Source organism: Salvelinus alpinus, chromosome 30, assembly GCF_045679555.1.
Source record: "Salvelinus alpinus chromosome 30, SLU_Salpinus.1, whole genome shotgun sequence".
Lineage (NCBI taxonomy): Eukaryota > Metazoa > Chordata > Actinopteri > Salmoniformes > Salmonidae > Salvelinus > Salvelinus alpinus.
In genome coordinates, this window is record NC_092115.1 from 29,127,231 (window position 1) to 29,152,374 (window position 25,144).

At 43.9% G+C, this 25,144-nt stretch overlaps 1 protein-coding gene across 5 annotated transcripts in view; it reads left to right on the top strand.

Moving 5' to 3' along the window:
- The window catches only part of LOC139559962 (histone-lysine N-methyltransferase 2C-like), a 150,529-nt gene that overhangs the window by 57,061 nt on the left and 68,324 nt on the right, over window positions 1-25,144 (top strand). For all 5 annotated transcript variants that reach the window (XM_071376447.1, XM_071376448.1, XM_071376449.1 and 2 more), the window contains 8 exons: window positions 5,449-5,565; window positions 6,742-6,846; window positions 6,980-7,084; window positions 7,499-7,680; window positions 9,753-9,917; window positions 10,027-10,133; window positions 10,264-10,338; window positions 11,463-11,675. In XM_071376447.1, coding sequence (XP_071232548.1) covers window positions 5,449-5,565; window positions 6,742-6,846; window positions 6,980-7,084; window positions 7,499-7,680; window positions 9,753-9,917; window positions 10,027-10,133; window positions 10,264-10,338; window positions 11,463-11,675 — 1,069 coding nt within the window. The remainder of the gene's footprint in view (window positions 1-5,448; window positions 5,566-6,741; window positions 6,847-6,979; window positions 7,085-7,498; window positions 7,681-9,752; window positions 9,918-10,026; window positions 10,134-10,263; window positions 10,339-11,462; window positions 11,676-25,144) is intronic.

A 25,144-nucleotide genomic window follows, 5' to 3' on the forward strand; every position in this document is an offset into this window, starting at 1 on the left:
CAATACAACCCAACATTGCAGAGTTATGTGCATCCTTTCAAGCACACTCTTCTCATTAACCTGTGGTGAGTTATTCACAATTTTCGATGAACAAAAGTTTTATATGTAAGATGGCTAAATAAAAAGCTAAATTATGAATTATTATTATTTGTGCCCTGGTCCTATAAGAGCTCTTTGTCACTTCCCACGAGCTGGGTTGTGACAACTCACACTCATTCTTATGTTTAATAAATGTATCGTATAGTGTGTGTGTGGCAGGCTTACAATGATGGCAAAAAACAATATTTGAGTGGGCTGACTCTGGTGCTAGAGGAGGCACGCAGCTGGAGGTTGAATGTTTGAAGGGGTACGGGACTATAAAAAGTTGGGGAACCACTGTTCTATACCCATTCAGCACTGTTCACACCCTCTTAAGCCTTAGCCCCACCTTTCTCTTTAAGGGTTGATCTGAGCGTTCTCTACTAACTTGCCAGCTACTTCCAGACATCTAAGAGAGAGAGAACAGCTCATTGAACATTACTCGCCCTAGCAGAGCTGGTTAGGCTGTTATGTTATCCAGAGCGTTGGTGACTGCATCTGTGCTGTCAGATTGACCGTTCGTAAATTCAGAGCTTTTTGTGTTCAGAGGGCACACTGGACGCTCTGGCCAATAAGTAGGGTTGATCCGAAAGCTCTGACCTCACGACATTCAAGCACCCAAGCTAACTGGCTAACATTGGCTAGCCACTTCCAGACACATAATGAGAGAACACCCCACTTTGATCATTTTACTCACCCTAGCAGAGCTGGTTATCCAGAGCATTTGTGACTAACTGCTGCTGGCAACATTTTAATTACCCTTTGTTGCTGACATTTACAGACACCGGACATATTCAACGGGTGTTGAGTGTTCAAAAATTCATCAGTTATTCTGCGCTCTGGCACACTAAGACAAGTGTCTTTTGTTAAGAAATGTAGCTAGCTAACTAGCTAGGTAAACAATGAATCCCAACACATGACGTAATGCTAGTTAGCTAGCCAGCCAGCTAACGTTAGCTAGCTAGCTAACAGTACACTTTAACTTGAAATGAAAATGCTTGGTCTAAATTAGAAACGCGTAATATCTGAAAATGTAGCTAGCTAGACTATCTTACCCTTGGTCTGAAATCGGAGTAGATAGCCAGATCGAATTTACCAGCTAGTACATCTATCAACAGTTGCAGTGAAATGCTATTGAAATGGATACTTGCATAGTGGAGTCTTTTGTTAAGACATGTAGCTAGCTAAACAATGGACCATAATCACAACTCATGACGTTACTACCCTGCATGAATCTGCAGGTAGCTAACCAACCTGATTCAATGGCTATAACTAGTCAAGCAAATTAATCTTGAGATACGAAGAATAAGATCATACTCATAACGTTAGCTAGCTAACAGTACATTTGAAATTAAACCACTTTCTGTCAAAATTAGAAACATGTCATATCTGAAAATGTAGCTTGCTAGACTTTCTTACCCGTATAGATCATGGTTGGACGCGTCTCCTGCCTGATGCCATGCATGGTTGCCCTTACAAAGATGTAATCCAGACTGGTGTTTTCTCCATCTCCTTAGCTATCATGCTCAAATTCCACTGATTTCAAAACTGGGTCCTCCAGAAAGTGGAGAGCATACACATAACGTTAGCTAGCGAGCCAACCAGCTAACGTTAGCTAGCTAACAATACACTATAACTTGACATTAGGTTTATGCAGTTTTACTACCCGATAAATTTTTTTTTTACCGCGTTTCTACGCGATTACCTAAACATTCCGATGAGTTCCTATAGACAGACACGTGCTATATGGCAGACCAATCCAAACTCATCTCTTGGCATATCCAGCCCACTCATTATCTCAGCCAATAATGGCCAGCGTGAAGGTTGTTCACTTTTTCTGTGGCTAAACCAACTAGGCTCGTATTTTAACAATTTTATTCGTATTTACAGATGGCATACAAGTTTGATATTAAGGCACATGAAAGTTCACATGTTAGAGAAGGCATTTCTGCCAATAAATGCATTTTGATAAAATATGTTTTACGTTCAAACGGCTCTACTGTTAAGTCGTGACTTGCGACATACGCCTAGTTTCCTGAATCGGGTCACAAATAGTGATTTTTGTCAGACAGCATAGGTAGCAGCTCTACAGAGGTGAGATGACTTGGAAAGAAATAATAAAGTCATCAAATAAAACAGATGTAATATACAGAACTGAAATATTTTATCAAGGTAATGTGAATAAATTATGGTTAATAAGTGATAATCAGTAATGAGCAGTCACTACCATCATGGGACTTTTTAATTGTTTTATTCTGTGTTACGGCATCCAACCCACATTTATATAATCAAACCGAAAACGAACCGACCTCAAAAAGCACTAATCGCTCAGCACTAGTCTCTCAAAATGGTGCAGGAGAGATGATCCTATTACTGAGAAAGATGAACACGTCAAGGTGTCTTATTTGGAGAAATGGGTTTTGTGTTGTCACCGCTGGACTGCCTATGTACTGTTGAGTTGTGGAATGTGGAGACTGAAGGGTTACCCTACAAAGCAGGATCAATGGGTTAGCCAGCTAAATATTCTGAAAAAACTTTTTTTTTTAAAGATAAGCTTAACTTCTCTAGGGTATGTGGGACGGTAGCGTCCCACCTCGTCAACAGCCAGTGAAACTGCAGGGCGCCAAATTCAAAACAACAGAAATCCCATAATTTAAATTCCTCAAACATACAAGTATTTTACACAATTTTAAAGCTACACTTGTTGTAAATCCAGCCAAAGTGTCCGATTTCAAAAAGGTTTTACGACGAAAGCACACCAAACGATTGTTAGGTATGAGCCTAAGAGAAGACAGCCATTTTTCCAGCCAAAGAGAGCAGTAACAAAAAGCAGAAATAGAGATAAAATTAATCACTAACCTTTGATGATCTTCATCAGATGACACTCATAGGACTTCATGTTACACAATACATGTATGTTTTGTTCGGTAAAGTTCATATTTATATAAAACAAATCTGAGTGTCTCACTTGGCAAAAAGCCTGAGAAATGCAGGCTACTATGAAAATTACTATAAAATCAAACTTTCTTTAAATCACACATGAAAGATACCAAATTAAAGCTACACTGGTTGTGAATCCAGCCAACATGTCAGAATTCAAATAGGCTTTTCGGCGAAAGCATACGATGCTATTTTCTGAGGATAGCACCATTGTAAACCAAGAGAGATAAGCATATTCCAACCCTGCAGGCACGACACAAAACGCAGAAATAAAAATATAATTCATGCCTTTGACGGGCTTCTGTTGTTGGCACTCCAATATGTCCCATATGTCCCATAAACATCACAAATGGTCCTTTTGTTCGATTAATTCCGTCGATATATATCCAAAATGTCCATTTATTTGGCGAGTTTGATCCAGAAAAACACAGGTTCCAACTTGCTCAAACGTGACGACAAAATATCTCAAAGGTTACCTGTAAACTTTGCCAAAAAATTTCAAACTACTTTTGTAATACAACTTTAGGTATTTTTTTACGTTAATAATCGATAAAATTGAAGACGGAATGATCTGTGTTCAATACAGGATTAAAACCAACCGTAGCATACCTTTTGGTCATGCGCGCTTCTATCTCACAGGACACCTAGAGTGACTCGACTTCAAGATGGCCGTATTTCTTCATTACACAAAGGAATAACCTCAACCAATTTCTCTAGACTGTTGACATCCAGTGGAAGCCGTAGGAACTGCAAGCAAGTCGCTTAGAAATCTGGTTTCCCAATGAAAACTAATTGAAAAGAGTGACCTCCAAAAAAAAAAAAAGAAATCTGAATGGTTTGTCCTCGGGGTTTCGCCTGCTAAATAAGTTCTGTTATACTCAGACATGATTCAAACAGTTTTATAAACTTCAGAGTTTTCTATCCAAATCTACTAATAATATGCATATCTTATTTTCTGCGGATGAGTAGCTGGCAGTTTAATTTGGTTATGCTTTTCATCCAAACGTGAAAATGCTGCCCCCTACCCTAGAGAAGTTAACATGGGCACATTCTAATTGACTCAACAAACAACACATATACTGAACAAAAATATCAAAGCAACATGTAACAATTTCAACGATTTTACTGAGTTACAGTTCATATAAGGAATTCAGCTGAAATAAATTCATTAGGCCCTAATCTATGGATTTCACATGACTGGGCAGGGGTGCATCCATGGGTGGGCCTGGGAGGGCATAGTCCACCCACAAAAGGGTTTTATTACAGACAGAAATACTCCTCAGTTTCAACAGCTGTCCAGGTGGCTGGTCTCACACGATCCCGCAGGTGAAGAAACCAGATGTGGAGGTCCTCAACTGGCGTGGTTACACATGGTCTACAGTTGTGAGGGCAGTTGAGCATACTGCCAAATTCTCTAAAATGACGTTGTAGGCAGCTGATGGTAGAGAAATGAACATTCACGTCTCTGGCAACAGTGCTGGTGGACATTCCTGCAGTCAGCATGCAATTGCACACACCCTCAACTTGAGACATCTGTAGCATTTTGTTGTCTGATAAAACTGCACATTTTAGAGTTGCCTTTTAATGTCCCCAGCACAAGGTTCACCGGTGTAATGATGATGCTATTTAATCAGCTTGTTGATATGCTACACCTGTCAGGTGGATGGATTATCTTGGCATTGGAGTAATTGTCACTAACAGGGATGTAAACAATTTGTGCAGAAACAAATTTGAGAGAAATATGTTTTTGTGCTTATGGAACATTTCTGGGATCTTTTATTTACGCTAATGAAACATGTGACCAACACTTCATGTTGCATTTATGTTTTTGTTCAGTATAGAAGTTTAGCTATCTTAATGAACCTCAATCAGTTTATTATTATTATTATTTTTTTTTTAATCAAAGTTAGCTGACTAACTCATCGATCCTGCTTTGTAGTATGCCTCTCTAGCTGAATAAAGAAAATAAAAATCAGAAATGGCAGCTTTTTCGCCCTGCATCAATTTGTTTTTTAGCTTGAATTAAGAGCTATTCTAAGATGTGTTAAATATGACTATGGATATGAAACCATTTCATATCCGTGCGTAGGCTTTGTAATGTTCTACCTACCATCCAAGAAAACACCACTGGATGGGAAAGGACATTACCTCTGTAAAGTAGACCGAGCTGCTGTTCCTGTTACCTCACTAGATACCAGCAGCCTCATAGCTCAACAGCTCTACAGTGGGCGGAGGAGAATAAGTCCCCTATGGCCAACTTTTTAATTAAGCTGACTTCATCGATCACAGTCTAGCAAGCGAGGACCTGTGTGTGTGTTTTTCTGTATCTGACTGTGAACACTACTCTTGCGACTGTTTTCGTGTGTGTTTCTGTGTGTGTGATCCGGTGTGTGTTGAGAAGGAGTCCTGAAGTGTGTGTTTCTGTTGCAGGGTCGAGGGTCAGGCTTCCCCGGGAGGAGGCGACCCAGAGGGGCTGGTCTGTCGGGCAGAGGGGGTCGGGGCCGAGCGAGAGGGAAGAATGGAGCCAGTCCCACAGTCAACCCTGGGGTAAGCTATGTCACCTTTCAATCTGATCTCTTTAGTTCACACTAATCCATTACAATTAACTGAAAGACAGTTTTATTACCAGTGTTGGGAGGAAAAATTGACAGTTACATATCGCAATATTATTTTGGATGTTATGTTATTGATACTGGGGCTCCCGAGTGGCGCAGCGCCTAAGGCACTGCAGTCCCTGGTTCAAATCCAGGCTGCATCACATCCGGCCATGATTGGGAGTCCCATAGGGCGGCGCACAATTGGCCCAGCGTTGTCCGGGTTTGGCCGGAGTTGGCCGTCAATGTAAATAAGAATTTGTTCCCCAGCACAAGGTGTAATGATGCTATTTAATGAGCTTCTTGATATGCTACACCTGTCAGGTGGATGGATTATCTTGGCATTGGAGTAATTGTCACTAACAGGGATGTAACTTACCTAGTTAAATGGAGGTTAAATCAAACATTTTATAAAAATACTTTGGCTCCAAGTATCGTTTTTCTGGGTAGCGTTAGCTAGCGCTAGTCGGCTGTACCTGCGCTAGAACTTCAGTATTTTTCATCCTATAGCTTGTTTGCCATCTTTAAAAAATAATAGTGAGCCAACAGCACTGATCAAAACAAATGTTCTAATGCCCTCTCTTGTCTCTGCTGCAGACATATACTAAGCAATATGTTTCGAACATCAAATTGCAATAAAATTACAATATCCAATCACAATACATATGGAATCGTTTGAATTGCAATACATATCGAATCGGCACCTAAGTATCGTGATAATATCGTATCGTGAGGTCCCTGGCAATTCCCAGCCTTATTTATTACCCATAAACCTCCTAGTTTTCCTGGTGTATTGTAAACAGTAATCATATGTTGTGGATAGATTATTTGCTGCAGCACAAAAACAGACTCATCCCAGTGGACATGTTACTCCATACCAAAGCGTGACACAACATTCGTGTCAGAGGCAAATGCTAATCAATAATCCTATCCAGTCAGTCTCTTGTAATGCTGACAACTTCACTTGCTGTAAAATAACTTGTAAGAATTTACGCCATAAACAGAGATGCATACCTCTGCAATATTGTTTTAGAGACAGAGAAACACTTCACTTTCATGTAGGGAATATCACAGGACTCAATCCTATCTATCTAATGGTGTATTTGTGCTCATGCTTCATAACATACAGGTCAACACCATGGAATCACCATACCAGGTGAAGGAGGAAGAGGAGAATGCCATGCACAACACCGTGGTCATATTCTCCAGCAACGACAGCTTCACATTGAAACAGGTGGGCATCTGTTTGTGTACCATTGATACATTTCCTGTACCTCTATTATTCGATTAGTTTCTCTTACCATATTACAGTTAAACTTTGATTCTCTAGTATCATGTGTAAACTCCACTTGTTTCTCCTCTCTCAGGACATGTGTGTGGTGTGTGGGAGTTTTGGGCTGGGTGCAGAGGGTCGTCTTCTGGCCTGTGCCCAGTGTGGGCAGTGCTACCACCCCTTCTGTGTTGGCATCAAGGTAAGTACCCCGGCATTTACTGTGGCATTTTCTCTGAGATCTTACTGAAGATTCTGATACTACATACGAGTAGAAAACGTGGGAACCCCACAAATGACTGGCCTTAGGGTTAATCATCTATTGATTTCAAAGATTTTAACCTGGCTGTGACTGACTGACTCAATATGTGAGTGTCAACTGGATTAAACGGGCCATATAAACTCTGTAATCACAGGAAGCTCAGCTCAAGTTGGTTCCATCCTTATCTCTTAATGCTGCTAATTACTGCAAACAAAACTCTTTAGTGTAGCTCGGCAGCACAGTGATATATCAATGTCCTTTACTATAGGACCTTCTTAAAGAGATAAGCGCACACAATTTGGACTTTTGCCAATATACTCACACACCACATCTGACCCTGTCCTCTCCTCCCAGATCACCAAGGTGGTGTTGAATAAAGGGTGGCGCTGTCTGGAGTGTACAGTGTGCGAGGCGTGTGGCCAGGCCACCGACCCGGGCCGTCTGCTGCTGTGTGACGACTGTGACATCAGCTATCACACCTACTGCCTGGACCCTCCGCTGCAGAACGTTCCCAAGGACAGCTGGAAGTGCAAATGGTGTGTAGCTGACTCATCTGTCCATCCCCTCAACCTCTTCCTATTATGATAACGTGGCTGTGTCCCAAATGCCCCCCTATTCCTTATATGGTATAACGTCAGTATTTGATGTATCTAAGCAAGAAGTCAAAGTACCAACTAGAGGTCGACCGATTAATCGGAATGACCGATTAATTAGGGCCAATTTCAAGTTTTCTTAACAATCGGTAATCGGCATTTTTGGAGACCGATCATGGCCGATTACATTGCACTCCGCGAGGAGACTGCGTGGCAGGCTGTGACTACCTGTTATGCGAGTGCAGCAAGGAGCCAAGGTAAGGTGCTAGCTAGCATTAAACGTATCTTATAAAAAACAATCTTAACATAATCACTAGTTAACTACACATGGTTGATGATATTACTAGTTTATCTAGCTTGTCCTGCGTTGCATATAATCGATGAGGTGCCTGTTAATTTATCATTGAATCACAGGCTACTTCACCGAACGGTTGATTTAACAAGCGCATTCGCGAAAAAAGCACTGTCGTTGCACCAATGTGTACCTAACCATAAACATCAATGCCTTTCTAAAAATCATTACACAAGTATATATTTTTAAACCTGCATATTTAGTTAATATTGCCTGCTAACATGATTGTCACTTCTCTTGCGTTCGGTGCAACAGAGTCAGGGTATATGCAGCAGTTTGAGCCGCCTGGCTCTTTGCGAACTGTGCGTCTTCCTAACAAAGACAGCCAACTTCGCCAAACGGGGGATGATTTAACAAAAGCGCATTTGCAATTGTTGCACAAATGTACCTAACCATAAACATCAACGCCTTTCTTAAAATCAATACACAGAAGTATATTTTTTTAAACCTGCATATTTAGTTAAAAGAAATTCATGTTAGCAGGCAATATTAAACTAGGGAAATTGTGTCACTTCTCTTGCATTCATTACACGCAGAGTCAGGGTATATGCAACAGTTTGGGCCGCCTGGCTCGTTGCGAACTAATTTGCCAGAACTTTACGTAATTATGACATAACATTGAAGGTTGTGCAATGTAACAGCAATATTTAGACTTATGGATGCCACCCGTTAGATAAAATACGTAACGGTTCCGTATTTCACTGAAAGAATAAACTTTTTTTCCCCGAAAGGATAGTTTCCGGATTCGACCATATTAATGACCTAAGGCTCGTATTCCTGTGTGTTATTATAATTAAGTCTATGAATTGATAGAGCAGTCTGACTGAGCGGTGGTAGGCAGCAGCAGGCACGTAAGCATTCATTCAAACAGCACTTTACTGCGTTTGCCAGCAGCTCTTCACAATGCATAAAAGCATTGCACTGTTTATGACTTCAAGCCTATCAACTCCCGAGATTAGGCTGGCTATACTAAAGTACCTATTAGAACATCCAATCGTCAAAGTTATATGAAATACAAATGGTATAGAGAGAAATAGTCCTATAATAACTACAACCTAAAACTTCTTAACTTGGAATATTGAAGACTCATGTTAAAAGGAACCACCAGCTTTCTTATGTTCTCATGTTCTGAGCAAGGAACTTAAACGTTAGCTTTTTTTTACATGGCACATATTGCACTTTTACTTTCTTCTCCAACACTTTGTTTTTGCATTATTTAAACCAAATTGAACATGTTTCATTATTTATTTGAGACTAAATTGATTTTATTGATGTATTATATTAAGTTAAAATAAGTGTTCAGTATTGTTGTAATTGTCAAATTTTTACAAATATATATATATATATATATATATATATATATATATATATATATATATATATATATATATATATATAAAATCGGCCGATTTAATCGGCATCTGCCTTTTTTTGGACCTCCAATAATCGGTATCGGCGTTGAAAAATCAGAATCGGTTGACCTCTAGTACCAACAACAACAACTTATTTGCCATCACACAAAAAGCCTATCCCTTTTCTCCATGAATGACCTAGTTTATTATTTCTCAATGTACTGTACTTAATGTACATCCACCTAAATGTACTCAACTGTTCATTGACACCTGTCCTCACTCCTTCTCCCCTCCCCTGTTTCCTCCTGCAGGTGTGTGTCCTGTACCCAGTGTGGTGCCACCTCGCCAGGCCTGAGGTGTGAGTGGCAGAATAATTACACCCAGTGCGCCCCCTGTGGCAGCCTGGCGACGTGCCCCTTCTGTCTCCAGGACTACAGCGAGGGAGAGATCGTGGTGCAGTGCCGCCAATGCGACAGGTGGGCATTGCTACAGTACTAGCTAAGCCTGCCGTAACCTATATTTATTCTCTGTTATTTTGAATCATGGTAACCGAAACCCCAACCCCTTCTCCTTCCTCTCCGATAGGTGGATACATAGTTCCTGCCAGGGTCTCCATTCAGAGGAGGATGTGGAGAAAGCAGCAGACAGCAGCTTTGACTGCACCATGTGCCGAGTCCACAAGGCCTCCAAGGGTAAGTAAGCACTACATACAGTATAGCCTTCTGAGTCCTTGCTACTGTATCGGACCCTCTCAGGTATCTCGTGTATTGCAGCCAATTACTCATTGGCTTTTGTGTGTGTGTGTGTTCACTGCATCCACAGCGCCTGTGTCCAAGGCCAGAGAGTCCATTGAACCGGCAGTTATGACGCAGATTCTCACAAAAGCTAAAGACATGGGTAAGAACAATAAGTCTGCTTTTGCTATTTATTTAATAAAACAAATATATACACTACCGTTCAAAAGTTTGGGGTCACTTAGAAATGTCCTTGTACACAGCGTTGTACGAGATCTTCAGTTTCTTGAGAATTTCTCGCCTTCATTTCTCAGAACAAGAGTAGATTGACGAGTTTCAGAAAAACGTTTTTTGTTTCTGGTCATTTTGAGCCTGTAATCAAACCCACAAATGCTGATGCTCCAGATACTCAACCAGTCTAAACAAGGCCAGTTTTTTTGCTTCTTTAATCAGCACACAGTTTTCAGTTGTGCTAACATAATTGCAAAACGGTTTTCTAATGATCAATTAGCCTTTTAAAATGATAAACTTGGATTAGCTAACAACGGTTGCTGATAATGGGCCTATGTACGCCTCTGTATGCCTTTCCAGCTACAATTGTCATTTACAACATTAACACTGTATTTCTGATCAATTTGATGTTATTTTAATGGACAAAAAAAAGTAGCCTTTTTTTCAAAAAGAAGGACATTTCTAAGTGACCCCAAACTTTTGAACGGTAGTGTATATTTGTTGTGGGTGTATCAACTTTAATATTGCAAATAGATAGTGGTTTCTATCAATGTAATTGTCTGTATTATTTACAATCCCCCATATATATTTTTTATAAATATATATTTTATATTTATTATTTTTATTTTTTATCTATATATATATATATATATATTATCCCCCCCCCTTTTATTATTTCCCCCTAATCCCACCACCCCTCCCCTAATTGGAGTAAACTAATGGACTACAACACTTAGGCTTCTACTTCCAGCTTATACATACTATATACATTTTCCCGGCACAGTATATTTCAGTCCCACCCTTAAGCTCCCCTCAACTCCTCCCATCTATCGCTGAAGACCATCCAGTTTTGATTTCTATTTGCCATATGCTTTTAGTATTTGTTCTGTCTGGAGATCGAGACATTTCTTCTTCTCTGAGATGCTTTCTAGCTCTAACTTAATGAAACCTTGTTTTAATCCCATTGAACAGTACTATACATTCCACACATTCCAGTTCATCTAGGATGTTCAAACAGCACCATAACCTTGTGGAGTGTGTGTGTGTGTCTTTCAGACTTGGTCAGGACGTACACTCAGGATGGCGTGTGTCTTACGGAGTCAGGCTTGTGTCAGCTCAAGAGCCTGACGGCACCTGCGTCGCGGCGTAGGAAACCCAAGCCCAAGCTGAAGCTGAAGATCATCAACCAGAACAGTGTTGCAGTGCTGCAGGCCCCCCTGGACCTGCTGTCAGAACACTCCCGGGATGAGGACATGGAGGACCACAGAGGTGCCTGTCTTTAAATAAGAATGTGTTCTTAACCTCTCTGGGATATGTGGGACGCTTGCATCCCACTTGGCCAATAGCCAGGGAAAATGTAGAGCGCCAAATAAAATAAAAAATTATATAAAATCAAACTTTCATTAAATCACACATATAAGATACCAAATTAAAGCTACATTCGTTGTGAATCCAGCCAACATGTCAGATTTCAAAAAGGCTTTTCGGCGAAAGCATAAGATGCTATTATCTGATGATAGCACAACAGTAAACAAAGAGAGTGTAGCCTATTTCAACCCTGCAGACGCAACACAAAACGCAGAAATAAAATATAAATCATGCCTTACCTTTGACGAATTTCTTTTGTTGGCACTCCAATATGTCCCATAAACATCACAAATGGTCCTTTTGTTCGATTAATTCCGTCCATATATGTCCAAAATGTCAATTTATTTGGCGCGTTTGAGCCAGAAAAAAACAGCTTCCAATTTGCGCAACGTCACTACAAAATATCTCAAAAATTACCTCTAAACTTTGCCAAAACATTTCAAACTACTTTTGTAATACAACCTAAGGTATTTGTAAACGTTAATAATCGATCAAATTGAAGACGGGTCTATCTGTTTTCAATACAGGAGGACAACAAACTAACGATGCTTTTCTAGTCTTGCGCAACTCTCAAACAGTACACATAACGTTACACTGAATCCAGATGGCCGTTCTTCTTCATTGAACAAAGGAATAACTTCAACCTATTTCCAAAGACTGGTGAGATCCAGTGGAAGCGGTAGGAACTGCAAACAGGTTGATTAGAAATCTAGTATCCCAATGAAAACTCATTGAACAGACGGTGACCTCAAAAAAAAAACGTCTGAATGGCTAGTCCTCTGGGTTTTGCCTGCTACATAAGTTCTGTGATACTCACAGACATGATTCAAACAGTTTTAGAAACTTCAGAGTGTTCTCTATCCAAATCTACTAATGATATGCATATCTTATATTCTGGGGATGAGTAGAAGAAAGTTGAAATTGGGCACTCTATTTATCCAAAAGTGAAAATGCTGCCCCCTATCCTAGAGAAGTTAACGGACTTCCCTGCTTAAATATAGGTTAACTGACCTAAATACAACAAGCCTGTTAGAAAACACTATGGGATAGTTTCCCAGGACACAGATTAAGACCCTCTGAAACGGCAATTGTCCTTCACGTTCCTAAATTCCCATGGTGCTGACAGCAGACGGTTAGGTGGTGGAGTAGAGTTGTGGGGCTAAATTCCACAAATTGAAAAATCCACAATTTCAATTAGGCTAATCTCTTGAAGTTGACTGGCGTTGAAATGGGATTGACCCTGGGTGCTGTAGCTTGGGGGTAGAGGGGTCTGTTAGTCCGTTCTGCAGACTGCACTGCCCCTTGGCTGTCTCCTTATCACCTCTCTCTGGCTCTCTCTCGGTCTCTCAATTAAATGTCAATTTTAAGAGCTTTAGTAGCATGGGAAACATTATGTTAACAGTAAATTGACAGTAAACATTACACTCACAAGTTCATATTATGTGCAAAAGTACAAAAGGGAAAATACAAAAATCTAAATATGGGTTGTGTTTACAGTGCAGCTCAGTTTCCACTTCATTTTGTGGGCAGTGTGCACATAGCCTGTCTTCTCTTGAGAGCCAGGTCTGCCTACGGGGGCCTTTTTCAATAGCAAGGCTATGCTCACTGACTCTACGTATTCAAAGCTTTCCTTAAGTTTGTGTCAGTCACAGTGGTCAGGTATTCTGCCAGTGTGTACTCTCTGTTTAGGGCCAAATAGCATTCTAGTTTGCTCTTTTTTTGTTAATTCTTTCCAATGTTCAAGTAATTATCTTTTTGTTTTCTCATGAATTGGTTGGGTCTAATTGTGTTGCTTTCCTGGGGTGTGTTTGTGAACAGAGCCCCAGGACCAACTTGCTTAGGGGACTCTTCTCCAGGTTCATCTTTCTGTAGGTGATGGGTTTGTTATGGAAGGTTTGGGAATCGCTTCCTTTTAGGTGGTTATAGAATTTAACGTCTCTTTTCTGGATTTTGATAATTCGCGGGTATCGGCCTAATTCTGCTCTGTATGCATTATTTGGTGCTTTACATTATACACTGAGGATATCTTTGCAGAATTCTGCATGCAGTCTCTCAATTTGGTGTTATTATTTGTTGGTGAGCGGATCCCAGACCTCACAACCATAAAGGGAAATGGGTTCTATAACTGATTCAAGTATTTTTAGCCAGATCCTAATTGGTATGCCGAATTTTATGTTTCTTTTAATGGCATAGAACGCCATTCTTGCCTTGTCTCTCAGATCGTACACAGCTTTGTGGAAGTTACCTGTGGCGCTGATGTTTAGGCCGAGATATGTGTAGTTTTTTGTGTGCTCTCGGGCAACGGTATCTAGATGGAATTTGTATTCGTGGTCCTAGCAACTGGAAATTTTTTGGAACACCATTATTTTTATCTAACTGAGATTTACTGTCTGTGCCCAGGTCTGACAGAATCTATGCAGAAGCTCTGGGTGCTGCTGTAGGCCCTCCTTGGTTGGGGACAGAAGCACCAGATCATCAACAAACAGACATTTGACTTCAGATTCTAGTAGGGTGATGCAGATTGTTCTAGTGCCCTCGCCAATTCGTTGATATAGATGTTGAATAGGGTGGGGTTTAAGCTGCATCACTATATCACTCCCCCCGGCCCTGTAGAAAAATTAGTTTTTTGCAAATTTTAACCGCACACTTGTTGTTTGTGTGCATGGATTTTATAATGTTGGACGATTTTCTTCCAACACCACTTTCCAACAATTCGTATAGCAGACACTCATGCCAAATTGAGTCTAAAGCTTTTTTGGAAATCAACAAAGCATGAGAAGACTTTGCCTTTATTTTGGTTTGTTTGTTTGTCAATTAGGGTCTGCAGGGTGAATAATTGGTCTGTCATACAGTAATTTGGTAAAAAGCCAATTTGACATTTGCTCAGTACATTGTTTTCACTGAGGAAATGTATGCGTCTGTTGTTAATGATAATGCAGAGGATTTTCCCAAGGTTGCTGTTGACGCATATCCCACGGTAGTTATTGGGGTCAAATTTGTCTCCACTTTTGTAGATTGGGGTGATCTGTCCTTGGTTCCAAATATTGGGGAAGATGCCAAAGCCAAGGATGATATTAAAGAGTTTATGAAGTATAGCCAATTGGAATTTGTGGTCAGTATATTTTATAATTTCATGTAGGATACCATCAACACCACAGGCGTTTTTGGGTTGGAGGGTTTGTATTTTGTCCTGTAGTTCATTCAGTGTAATTGGAGAATCCAGTGGGTTCTGGTAGTTTTTAATAGTTTATTCTAAGATTTGTATTTGATCATGTATATGTTTTTGCTGTTTGTTCTTTGTTATAGGGCCACAAAAAGGTTGGAGAAGTGGTTTACCCATACATCTCCATTTTGAATAGATAACTCTTCGTGTTGTTGTTTAGTGTGCTCCATTTTCCCAGAAGTGGTTAGTCTATGGATTCTTCAATTACATTGAGCTGATTCCTGACGTGCTGTTCCTTCTTTTTTCCGTAGTGTATTTCTGTATTGTTTTAGTGATTCACCATAGTGAAGGCTCAGGTTTTCTGGGTCTCTGTTTTTTGTTGGATAGGCTTCTCCATTTTTTTTCTTAGGTTTTTGCGTTCCTCATCAAAGCATTTGTCAATGTTGTTCATTTTCTTTGGGTTTTCTGATTGAAATGTTAATGGAAGCTGAGAGGTGAAATATACTGTTTACACCTTCACTCCTACAGTGGAAAGTTTTGTCCAGGAAGTTTTCTAAAAGGGATTGAATTTGTTGTTGCCTAATAGTTTTTTGGTAGGTTTCCACACTACAGTCCTTCCATCTATAATATTTCTTAATAATATTCAGTTCCTTTGGCTTTGATGCCTCATGATTGAGTATTGCTCTGTTCAAGTAGACTGTGATTTTGCTGTGGTCTGATAGGGGTGTCAGTGGGCTGACTGAACACTGAGAGACTGGGTTAAGGTCAGTGATAAAGTAGTCTACCGTACTACTGCCAAGGGATGAGCTATAGGTGTACCTACCATAGGCGTCCCCTTGAAGCCTACCATTGACTATGTACATACCCAGCGTGTGACAGAGCTGCAGGAGTTGTGACCTGTTTTATTTGGTTATGTTGTGCCTAGGGGGGCATATGGGGGATGGAATGCTGTCACCTCCAAGCAGGTGTTTGTCCCCCTGTGTGCTGAGTCAGGTTCTTGTCCAGTTCTGGCATATAGGTCGCCACAGACTAGTACATGTCCCTTGGCCTGGAAATGATTGATTTCCCCCTCCAGGATAGAGAAGCTGTCTTCATTAAAGTATGGGGATTCTAGTGGGGAGATATAGGTAGCACACAGGAGGACATTTTTCTCTGTTAAGATAATTTCCTTTTGAATTTCTTGCCAAATCTAAAATGCTCCTGTTTTGATTAATTTAATAGTGAGTTAGATCTACTCTATACCAAATTAGCATACGCCCCGAGTCCTTTCCCTGTTTCACACCTGGTAGTTTGGTGGATGGGACTACCAGCTCTGTGTAACCTAGAGGGCAACCAGTGGGTCTGTCTCCTCTTTATGTTTCTTGTAGGATGTCTGTATTTTCGATTTCTTTTGTGAAGTCCAGGTTCCTGCTCTTTAGGCCAAAGGCAGATGACCTCTGTCACTCTCTCTGTTTCTGTGTCACTCTCTCTGTTTCTGTGTCGCTCTCTCTGTCTCTGTGTCGCTCTCTCTGTCTCTGTCGCTCTCACTCTCTCTGTTTCTGTGTCGCTCTCTCTGTTTCTGTGTCGCTCTCTCTGTCTGTGTCGCTCTCTCTGTCTCTGTGTCGCTCTCTCTGTCTCTGTGTCGCTCTCTCTGTCTCTGTGTCGCTCTCTCTGTCTCTGTGTCGCTCTCTCTGTCTCTGTGTCGCTCTCTCTGTCTCTGTGTCGCGCTCTCTGTCTCTGTGTCGCGCTCTCTGTCTCTGTGTCGCGCTCTCTGTCTCTGTGTCGCGCTCTCTGTGTCGCGCTCTCTGTGTCGCGCTCTCTGTGTCGCGCTCTCTGTGTCGCGCTCTCTGTGTCGCGCTCTCTGTGTCGCGCTCTCTGTGTCGCGCTCTCTGTGTCGCGCTCTCTGTGTCGCGCTCTCTGTGTCGCGCTCTCTGTGTCGCGCTCTCTGTGTCGCGCTCTCTGTGTCGCGCTCTCTGTGTCGCGCTCTCTCTCGCTCTCTGTCTCTCAATTCAATGTAACAATGTACATATTGTCAAAGCTTACTTTGGATATTTGCAATATGAAAATAAGAATCAAAATTGTCAACGGGACAACATTAACAACAATAACCAAGGGTCAAAATAACCATACATTGAACAATTTTATTTATTTTTTTTATATATTTTTTCACCTTTATTTAACCAGGTAGGCTAGTTGAGAACAAGTTCTCATTTACAACTGCGACCTGGCCAAGATAAAGCAAAGCTTTGCGACACAAACAACACAGTTACACATGGAATAAACAAGGGAACAGTAAATAAGAAAGTCTATATACAGTGTGTGCAAATGGCGTGAGGAGGTAAGGCAATAAATAGGCCATAGTAGTGGAGTAATTACAATTTAGCAAATTAACACTGGAGTGATAGATGAGCAGAGGATGATGTGCAAGTAGAAATACTGGTGTGCAAAAGAGCAGAAAAGTAAATAAAAACATTATGGGGATGAGGTAGGTAGATTGGATGGGCTATTTACAGATGGGCTGTAGATAGCTGATGTTTAAAGTTAGTGAGGGAAATATAAGTCTCATGCTTCAGCGATATAAAATACAATTCTATTCGTTCCAGTCATTGGCAGCAGAGAACTGTAAGGAAAGGCAGCCAAAGGAGGTGTTGGCTTTGGGGATGACCAGTGAGATATACCTGCTGGAGCGTGTGCTACGGGTGGGTGTTGTTATCGTGACCAGTGAGCTGAGATAAGGCGGAGCTTTACCTAGCATAGACTTATAGATGACCTGGAGCCAGTGGGTCTGGCAATGAATATGTAGCGAGGGCCAGCCGACTAGAGCATACAGGTCGCGGTGGTGGGTGGTATAAGGGGCTTTGGTGACAATAAGGATGGCACTGTGATAGACTGCATCCAATTTGCTGAGTAGAGTATTGGAAGCTATTTTGTAGATGACATCGCCGAAGTCGAAGATCGGTAGGATAGTCAGTTTTACGAGGGTGTGTTTGGCGGCGTGAGTGAAGGAGGCTTTGTTGCGAAATAGAAAGCCGATTCTAGATTTGATTTTGGATTGGAGATGTTTAATATGAGTCTGGAAGGAGAGTTTACAGTCTAGCCAGACACCTAGGTATTTGTAGTTGTCCACATATTCTAAGTCTGAACCGTCCAGAGCAGTGATGCTATTCGGGCGGGCGGGTGCGGGCAGCGAACGGTTGAAAAGCATGCATTTGGTTTTACTAGCATTTAAGAGCAGTTGGAGACCACGGAAGGAGTGTTGTATGGCATTGAAGCTCGTTTGGAGGTTAGTTAACACAGTGCCCAAATAAGGGCCAGATGTATACAGAATGGTGTTGTCTGCGTAGAGGTGGATCAGGGAATCACCCGCAGCAAGAGCGACATCGTTGATATATACAGAGAAACGAGTCGGCCCGAGAATTGAACCCTGTGGTACCCCCATAGAGAATGCCAGAGGTTCGGACCACAGGCCCTCCGATTTGACACACTGAACTCTATCAGAGAAGTAGTTGGTGAACCAGGCGAGGCAATCATTTGAGAAACCAAGGCTGTTGAGTCTGCCGATAAGAATACAGTGATTTACAAGAGTCGAAAGCCTTGGCCAGGTTGATGAATACGGCTGCACAGTACTGTCTTTTATCGATGGCGGTTATGATATCGTTTAGTGTCACCCTCCCTAGGAGAGGGGGTGACCTTGATCATTTATTGTTAAAATGAGAAGGTGCCTGGATCTTTAACTTAAAGACCCTTGCTCCCTTCAGTCTCAACGTAGACTTTGATCTGAAGCCATTCTTGTGATTATTGTGACTTTGCCATTGTAATTGTTTGTAAGCTTGTGTAGTCTAAAATGAATCTATGATCGTATGCTATCCATTTATTTTTTGTATGCTGTTCTTTGTATGCCATTTTAATATTTGAGAATTAACCAATGATATTAGGCCACTCTTGGCCATGATTACAGACACCTGTGTGTCTTTTGACACTATATAAACGATTCATCCCGCAGTGTTTGTGTTTATACCCTGATGAAGACAGCTTGGCTGTCGAAACGTTGGATATTACATTTTTGCATCTGAGCTCCTAGAGTGTGCGGCTCTCCTTTATTTTCAAATGATATCGTTTAGTACCTTGAGTGTTGCTGGGATGCACCCATGACCAGCTCGGAAACCGGATTGCACAGCGGAGAAGGTACGGTGGGATTCGAAATGGTCAGTGATGTGTTTATTAAGTCATGGCAGGATGGATATAGGTCTATAACAGTGTGGGTCTAGAGTGTCACTCCCTTTGAAGAGGGGGATGACCGCGGCAGCTTTACAATCTTTAGGGATCTCGGACGATACGAGAGGTTGAACAGACTGGTAATAGGGGTTGCATCAATGGTGGTGGATAATTTTAGAAAGAGAGGGTCCAGATTGTCTAGCCCAGCTGATTTGTACGGGTCCAGGTTTTGCAGCTCTTCCAGAACATCTGCTATCAGGATTTGGGTGAAGGAGGAAGCTGGGGAGGCTTGGGCAAGTGTCTGCGGTGGGTGCGGAGCTGTTGGCCGGGGTTGGGGTAGCCAGGAGGAAGGCATGGCCAGCCATAGAGAAATGCTTATTGAAATTCTCGATTATCATGGATTTATCGGTGGTGACCGTGTTACCTAGCCACAGTGCAGTGGGCAGCTGGGAGGAGGTGCTCTTATTCTCCATGGACTTTACAGTGTCCCAAAACTTTTTGGAGTTAGAGCTACAGGATGCAAATTTCTGAATGAAAATGCTAGTCTTTGCTTTACTGACTGCGTGTATTGGTTCCTGACTTACCTGAAAAGTTGCACATCGCGGGGACTATTCGATGCTAGTGCAGTCCGCCACAGAATGTTTTTGTGCTGGTCGAGGGCAGTCAGGTTTGGAGTGAACCAAGGGCTATATTTGTTCTTAGTTCTACATTTTTTGAAAGGGACATGCTTATTTAAGATGGTTAGGAAATTACTTTTAAAGAACGATCAGGCATCCTCGGCTGACGGGATGAGGTCAATATCCTTCCAGGATACCTGGGCCAGGTCGATTAGAAAGGCCTGCTCGCAGAAGTGTTTTAGGGAGCGTTTGACAGTGATGAGGGGTGGTCGTTTGACCGCGGACCCATAGAGGATGCAGGCAATGAGGCAGTGATCGCTGAGATCCTGATTGAAAACAGCAGAGGTGTATTTGGAGGGCAAGTTGGTCAGGATAATATCTATGAGGGTGCCCATGTTTACGGATTTAGGGTTGTCTCCTGGTGGGTTCCTTGATAATTTGTGTGAGCTTGAGGGCATCTATCTTAGATTGTAGGACTGCCGGGGTGTTAAGCATATCCCAGTTTAGGTCACCTAACAGAATGAACTCTGAAGATAGATGGGGGGGCAATCAAGCGGATCCGTATCACATTGGGTGAGGCGGGTTACCGGAAGGTATATTTAATTTTAAAATGGAAAAGAGATTGAAAATAAATTGAAATATATACAAAAAGTACACGAGAGAACGACAAACCACGTCTGCACTGCCATCTTGGTTCAGGAAAAAGAAAACAATAACAATAAGCATACAGTAGAGGACATGTGCAGGTTGATTGGACTGTCAGACACTGTCCCTCATCTTATGGCAGGCAGCAATGTAGTGCGCGCCAACCCACAGCTCTCTGCGTCCTCCCCCAACAGGACGGGTAGCCTACTCTCATCAGAGAGGTCTTTGAAACCTTGAATAAGCGTTTCAAATTTGGAGAAATGACACTAATTATTTATATTTTTTACATTTTGTCAGGAAATGCAGCTCTGTCTCAGGTTGCACAGCCTTTCCTCTACAGGGAGCCAGGTTTTCCTGTGTCTACCCATCTCAATGGCAAGGCTGGTGATGATATGAGAGGGGGTCACTGTATTTTAGATGTTTCCAAAACTTAATTGCTCTTTTTTGAGTTTTATTATTAGTGGATATTGGCCTAATTCTGCCTGGCATGCATTGTTTTTAGATTTCCTCTGGACATGTAGGATAATCTTACAGATCTCTGCATGCAGGGTTTCAATGGGGTGTTTGTCCCATTTGATTAAATCTTGTTTTGCAAGTGGACCCCACACCTCGCTGCCATAAAGTACAATTGGTTCAATGACACATTTGATTAATTTTAGCCAAATATTAATAGGTATTTCAATTATTATATATATATTTTTTTAATGGCGTAGAATGCCCTGCGTGCTTTCTCTCTGTTCATTCACTGCCTCATTTAAGGTGTCCAGTTTAACATATTTTTAAACCTAAGTAATTGTAGTGTGTGCAGTACTCTGTATATTTTGTACCAATTGAGAACTTTGGTCCAATTCCCTGAGATCTGGATCTTCTCTGGAAAATCATTATTTTAGTCTTTTTGGGGTTTATTGCCAGGGCCCGGTCTGGCAGTACTGCTCTAGCAGGTCCAGGCTCTGCTGTAGGCCATGTGCTGTGGGTGACAGCAGGCACACAGGTTATCTGTGAAGAGCAGGCATTTAACCTCTGAATTGTGGAGACTAACACCAGGGGCTGAGGCTTGTTCTAGAATAGTGGCCAATTCGTTGATGTAAATATTGACGAGTGCAGGGCTCAGATGGCAACCCTGGCGAACGCCCCGCGGGTCCAGGTCTCGGGCTCTCGCGCTCCCTCTCGGGCTCTCTCTCGGGCTCTCGGGCTCTCTCTCGGGCTCTCTCTCGGGCTCTCGCGCTCTCTCTCGGGCTCTCGCGCTCTCTCTCGGGCTCTCGCGCTCTCTCTCGCGCTCTCTCTCGCGCTCTCTCTCGCGCTCTCTCTCGGGCTCTCTCTCGGGCTCTCTCTCGCGCTCTCTCTCGCGCTCTCTCTCGCGCTCTCTCTCGCGCTCTCTCTCGCGCTCTCTCTCGCGCTCTCTCTCGCGCTCTCTCTCGCGCTCTCTCTCGCGCTCTCTCTCGCGCTCTCTCTCGCGCTCTCTCTCGCGCTCTCTCTCGCGCTCTCTCTCGGGCTCTCTCTCGGGCTCTCGCGCTCTCTCTCGGGCTCTCGCGCTCTCTCTCGCGCTCTCTCTCGCGCTCTCTCTCGCGCTCTCTCTCGCGCTCTCTCTCGCGCTCTCTCTCGCGCTCTCTCTCGCGCTCTCTCTCGCGCTCTCTCTCGCGCTCTCTCTCGCGCTCTCTCTCGCGCTCTCTCTCGCGCTCTCTCTCGCGCTCTCTCTCGCGCTCTCTCTCGGGCTCTCGCGCTCTCTCTCGGGCTCTCGCGCTCTCTCTCGGGCTCTCGCGCTCTCTCTCGGGCTCTCGCGCTCTCTCTCGGGCTCTCGCGCTCTCTCTCGGGCTCTCGCGCTCTCTCTCGGGCTCTCGCGCTCTCTCTCGGGCTCTCGCGCTCTCTCTCGCGCGCTCTCTCGGGCTCTCGCGCGCTCTCTCGGGCTCTCGCGCGCTCTCTCGGGCTCTCGCGCGCTCTCTCGGGCTCTCGCGCGCTCTCTCGGGCTCTCGCGCGCTCTCTCGGCCTCTCGCTCGCTCTCTCGGCCTCTCGCTCGCTCTCTCGCTCGCTCGCTCTCTCTCTGTGGCGCGCTCTCTCTCTCTCTCTCTCTCTCTCTGTGGCGCTCTCTCTCTCTCTCTGTGGCGCTCTCTCTCTCTCTCTCTCTGTGGCGCGCTCTCTCTCTCTCTCTGTGGCGCGCTCTCTATCTCTCTCTCTCTCTCTGTGGCGCGCTCTCTATCTCTCTCTCTCTCTGTGGCGCGCTCTCTATCTCTCTCTCTCTCTGTGGCGCGCTCTCTCTCTCTCTCTCTCTCTCTGTGGCGCGCTCTCTCTCTCTCTCTCTCTCTGTGGCGCGCTCTCTCTCTCTCTCTCTGTGGCGCGCTCTCTCTCAAATTCAAATTCAAGCTGCTTTATTGGCATGAAAAACATTGTGTCAATATTGCCAAAGCAACAATGTATACAATATACATTGTAATAAAAAAAAAAACTATAACTAACTTATAACTAAATAACGGTCATCTTCACCATTACATCGGTACTACAACTACTATCATCATTACCACCACTACCACCACCACCATCATTAAACTGCTATCATTACCATTACCCCCCATACCACTACTATTTGGAATGATAAACAACAATAAAAATAGTAATAACAATAACAGTAATAACAATAACAGTCATAATAAGTAAGTTACTGCTTACTATGCAGATGTTATTATTCAGTGTCCCTCAAGCTATGGCAGGCAAATACATATTTGGCTGCAAGAGGAGCCATTGCTCCTTCGCCCATGAGTATTTTTAGTTTTTCCTCTGGGTTTAATAAGTTAAAATTTGGAATAAATGTAGTCATTTCTGTGAATAATGAATCTCTTGGTGAGGAATATTTATCACAGTAAAGGAGAAAGTGCATCTCTGTTTCTACCTCCCCTGTCGTGCAGTGACCACATACACGCTCCTCTTTGGGTAGCCATGTCTTTTTATGTCTGCCGGTTTCTATTGCCAATCGGTGGTCACTCAGCCTGTACTTGGTAAGGATCTGTCTCTGCTTCGTATCTCTGACAGAGTAGAGATATTCAGCCAATTCATATTCTCTGTTTAGGGTCAGATAGCAATTTAGTCGGCTTTGGGATTTTGTTTCGTTTTTCCAATGTTGTATATATGAGTCCTTTGATTCTCTCTCTGTGTCGCGCTCTCTCTCTCTCTGTGTCGCTCTCTCTCTCTCTGTGTCGCGCTCTCTCTCTCTCTGTGTCGCGCTCTCTCTCTCTCTGTGGCGCGCTCTCTCTCTCTCTGTGTCGCGCTCTCTCTCTCTGTGTCGCGCTCTCTCTCTGTGTCGTGCTCTCTCTCTCTGTGGCGCGCTCTCTCTCTCTGTGGCGCGCTCTCTCTCTCTGTTGCGCGCTCTCTCTCTCTGTGGCGCGCTCTCTCTCTCTGTGGCGCGCTCTCTCTCGCTCTGTGGCGTGCTCTCTCGCTCTGTGGCGCGCTCTCTCGCTCTGTGGCGCGCTCTCTCTCTCTGTGGCGCGCTCTCTCTCTCTGTGGCGCGCTCTCTCTCTCTGTGGCGCGCGCTCTCTCTCTGTGGCGCGCGCTCTCTCTCTGTGTCGCTCTCGCTCTCTCTCTGTGTCGTGCTCTCTCTCTCTCCCTCTGTGTCGCGCTCTCTCTCTGTGTCGCGCTCTCTCTCTGTGTCGCGCTCTCTCTCTGTGTCGCGCTCTCTCTCTCTCTGTGTCGCGCTCTCTCTCTCTCTGTGTCGCGCTCTCTCTCTCTGTGTCGCGCTCTCTCTCTCTGTGGCGCGCTCTCTCTCTCTGTGGCGCGCTCTCTCTCTCTGTGGCGCGCTCTCTCTCTCTGTGGCGCGCTCTCTCTCTCTGTGGCGCGCTCTCTCTCTCTGTGGCGCGCTCTCTCTCTCTGTGGCGCGCTCTCTCTCTCTGTGGCGCGCTCTCTCTCTCTGTGGCGCGCTCTCTCTCTCTGTGGCGCGCTCTCTCTCTCTGTGGCGCGCTCTCTCTCGCTCTGTGGCGCGCTCTCTCTCGCTCTGTGGCGCGCTCTCTCTCTCTGTGGCGCGCTCTCTCTCTCTGTGGCGCGCTCTCTCTCTCTGTGGCGCGCTCTCTCTCTCTGTGGCGCGCTCTCTCTCTCTGTGGCGCGCTCTCTCTCTCTGTGGCGCGCTCTCTCTCTCTGTCGCGCTCTCTCTCTCTGTCGCGCTCTCTCTCTCTGTCGCGCTCTCTCTCTCTGTGTCGTGCTCTCTCTCTCTGTGTCGCGCTCTCTCTCGCTCTCTCTCTGTGTCGCGCTCTCTCTCTCTGTCGCGCTCTCTCTCTCTGTGGCGCGCTCTCTCTCGCTCTCTCTCTGTGTCGCGCTCTCTCTCTCTGTCGCGCTCTCTCTCTCTGTCGCGCTCTCTCTCTCTGTCGCGCTCTCTCTCTCTGTGTCGTGCTCTCTCTCTCTGTGTCGCGCTCTCTCTCGCTCTCTCTCTGTGTCGCGCTCTCTCTCTCTCTCTCTGTGTCGCGCTCTCTCTCTCTGTCGCGCTCTCTCTCTCTGTCGCGCTCTCTCTCTCTGTCGCGCTCTCTCTCTCTGTGTCGTGCTCTCTCTCTCTGTGTCGCGCTCTCTCTCGCTCTCTCTCTGTGTCGCGCTCTCTCTCTCTCTCTGTGTCGCGCTCTCTCTCTCTGTCGCGCTCTCTCTCTCTGTCGCGCTCTCTCTCTCTGTCGCGCTCTCTCTCTCTGTCGCGCTCTCTCTCTCTGTCGCGCTCTCTCTCTCTGTGTCGTGCTCTCTCTCTCTGTGTCGTGCTCTCTCTGTGTCATGCTCTCTCTGTGTCGTGC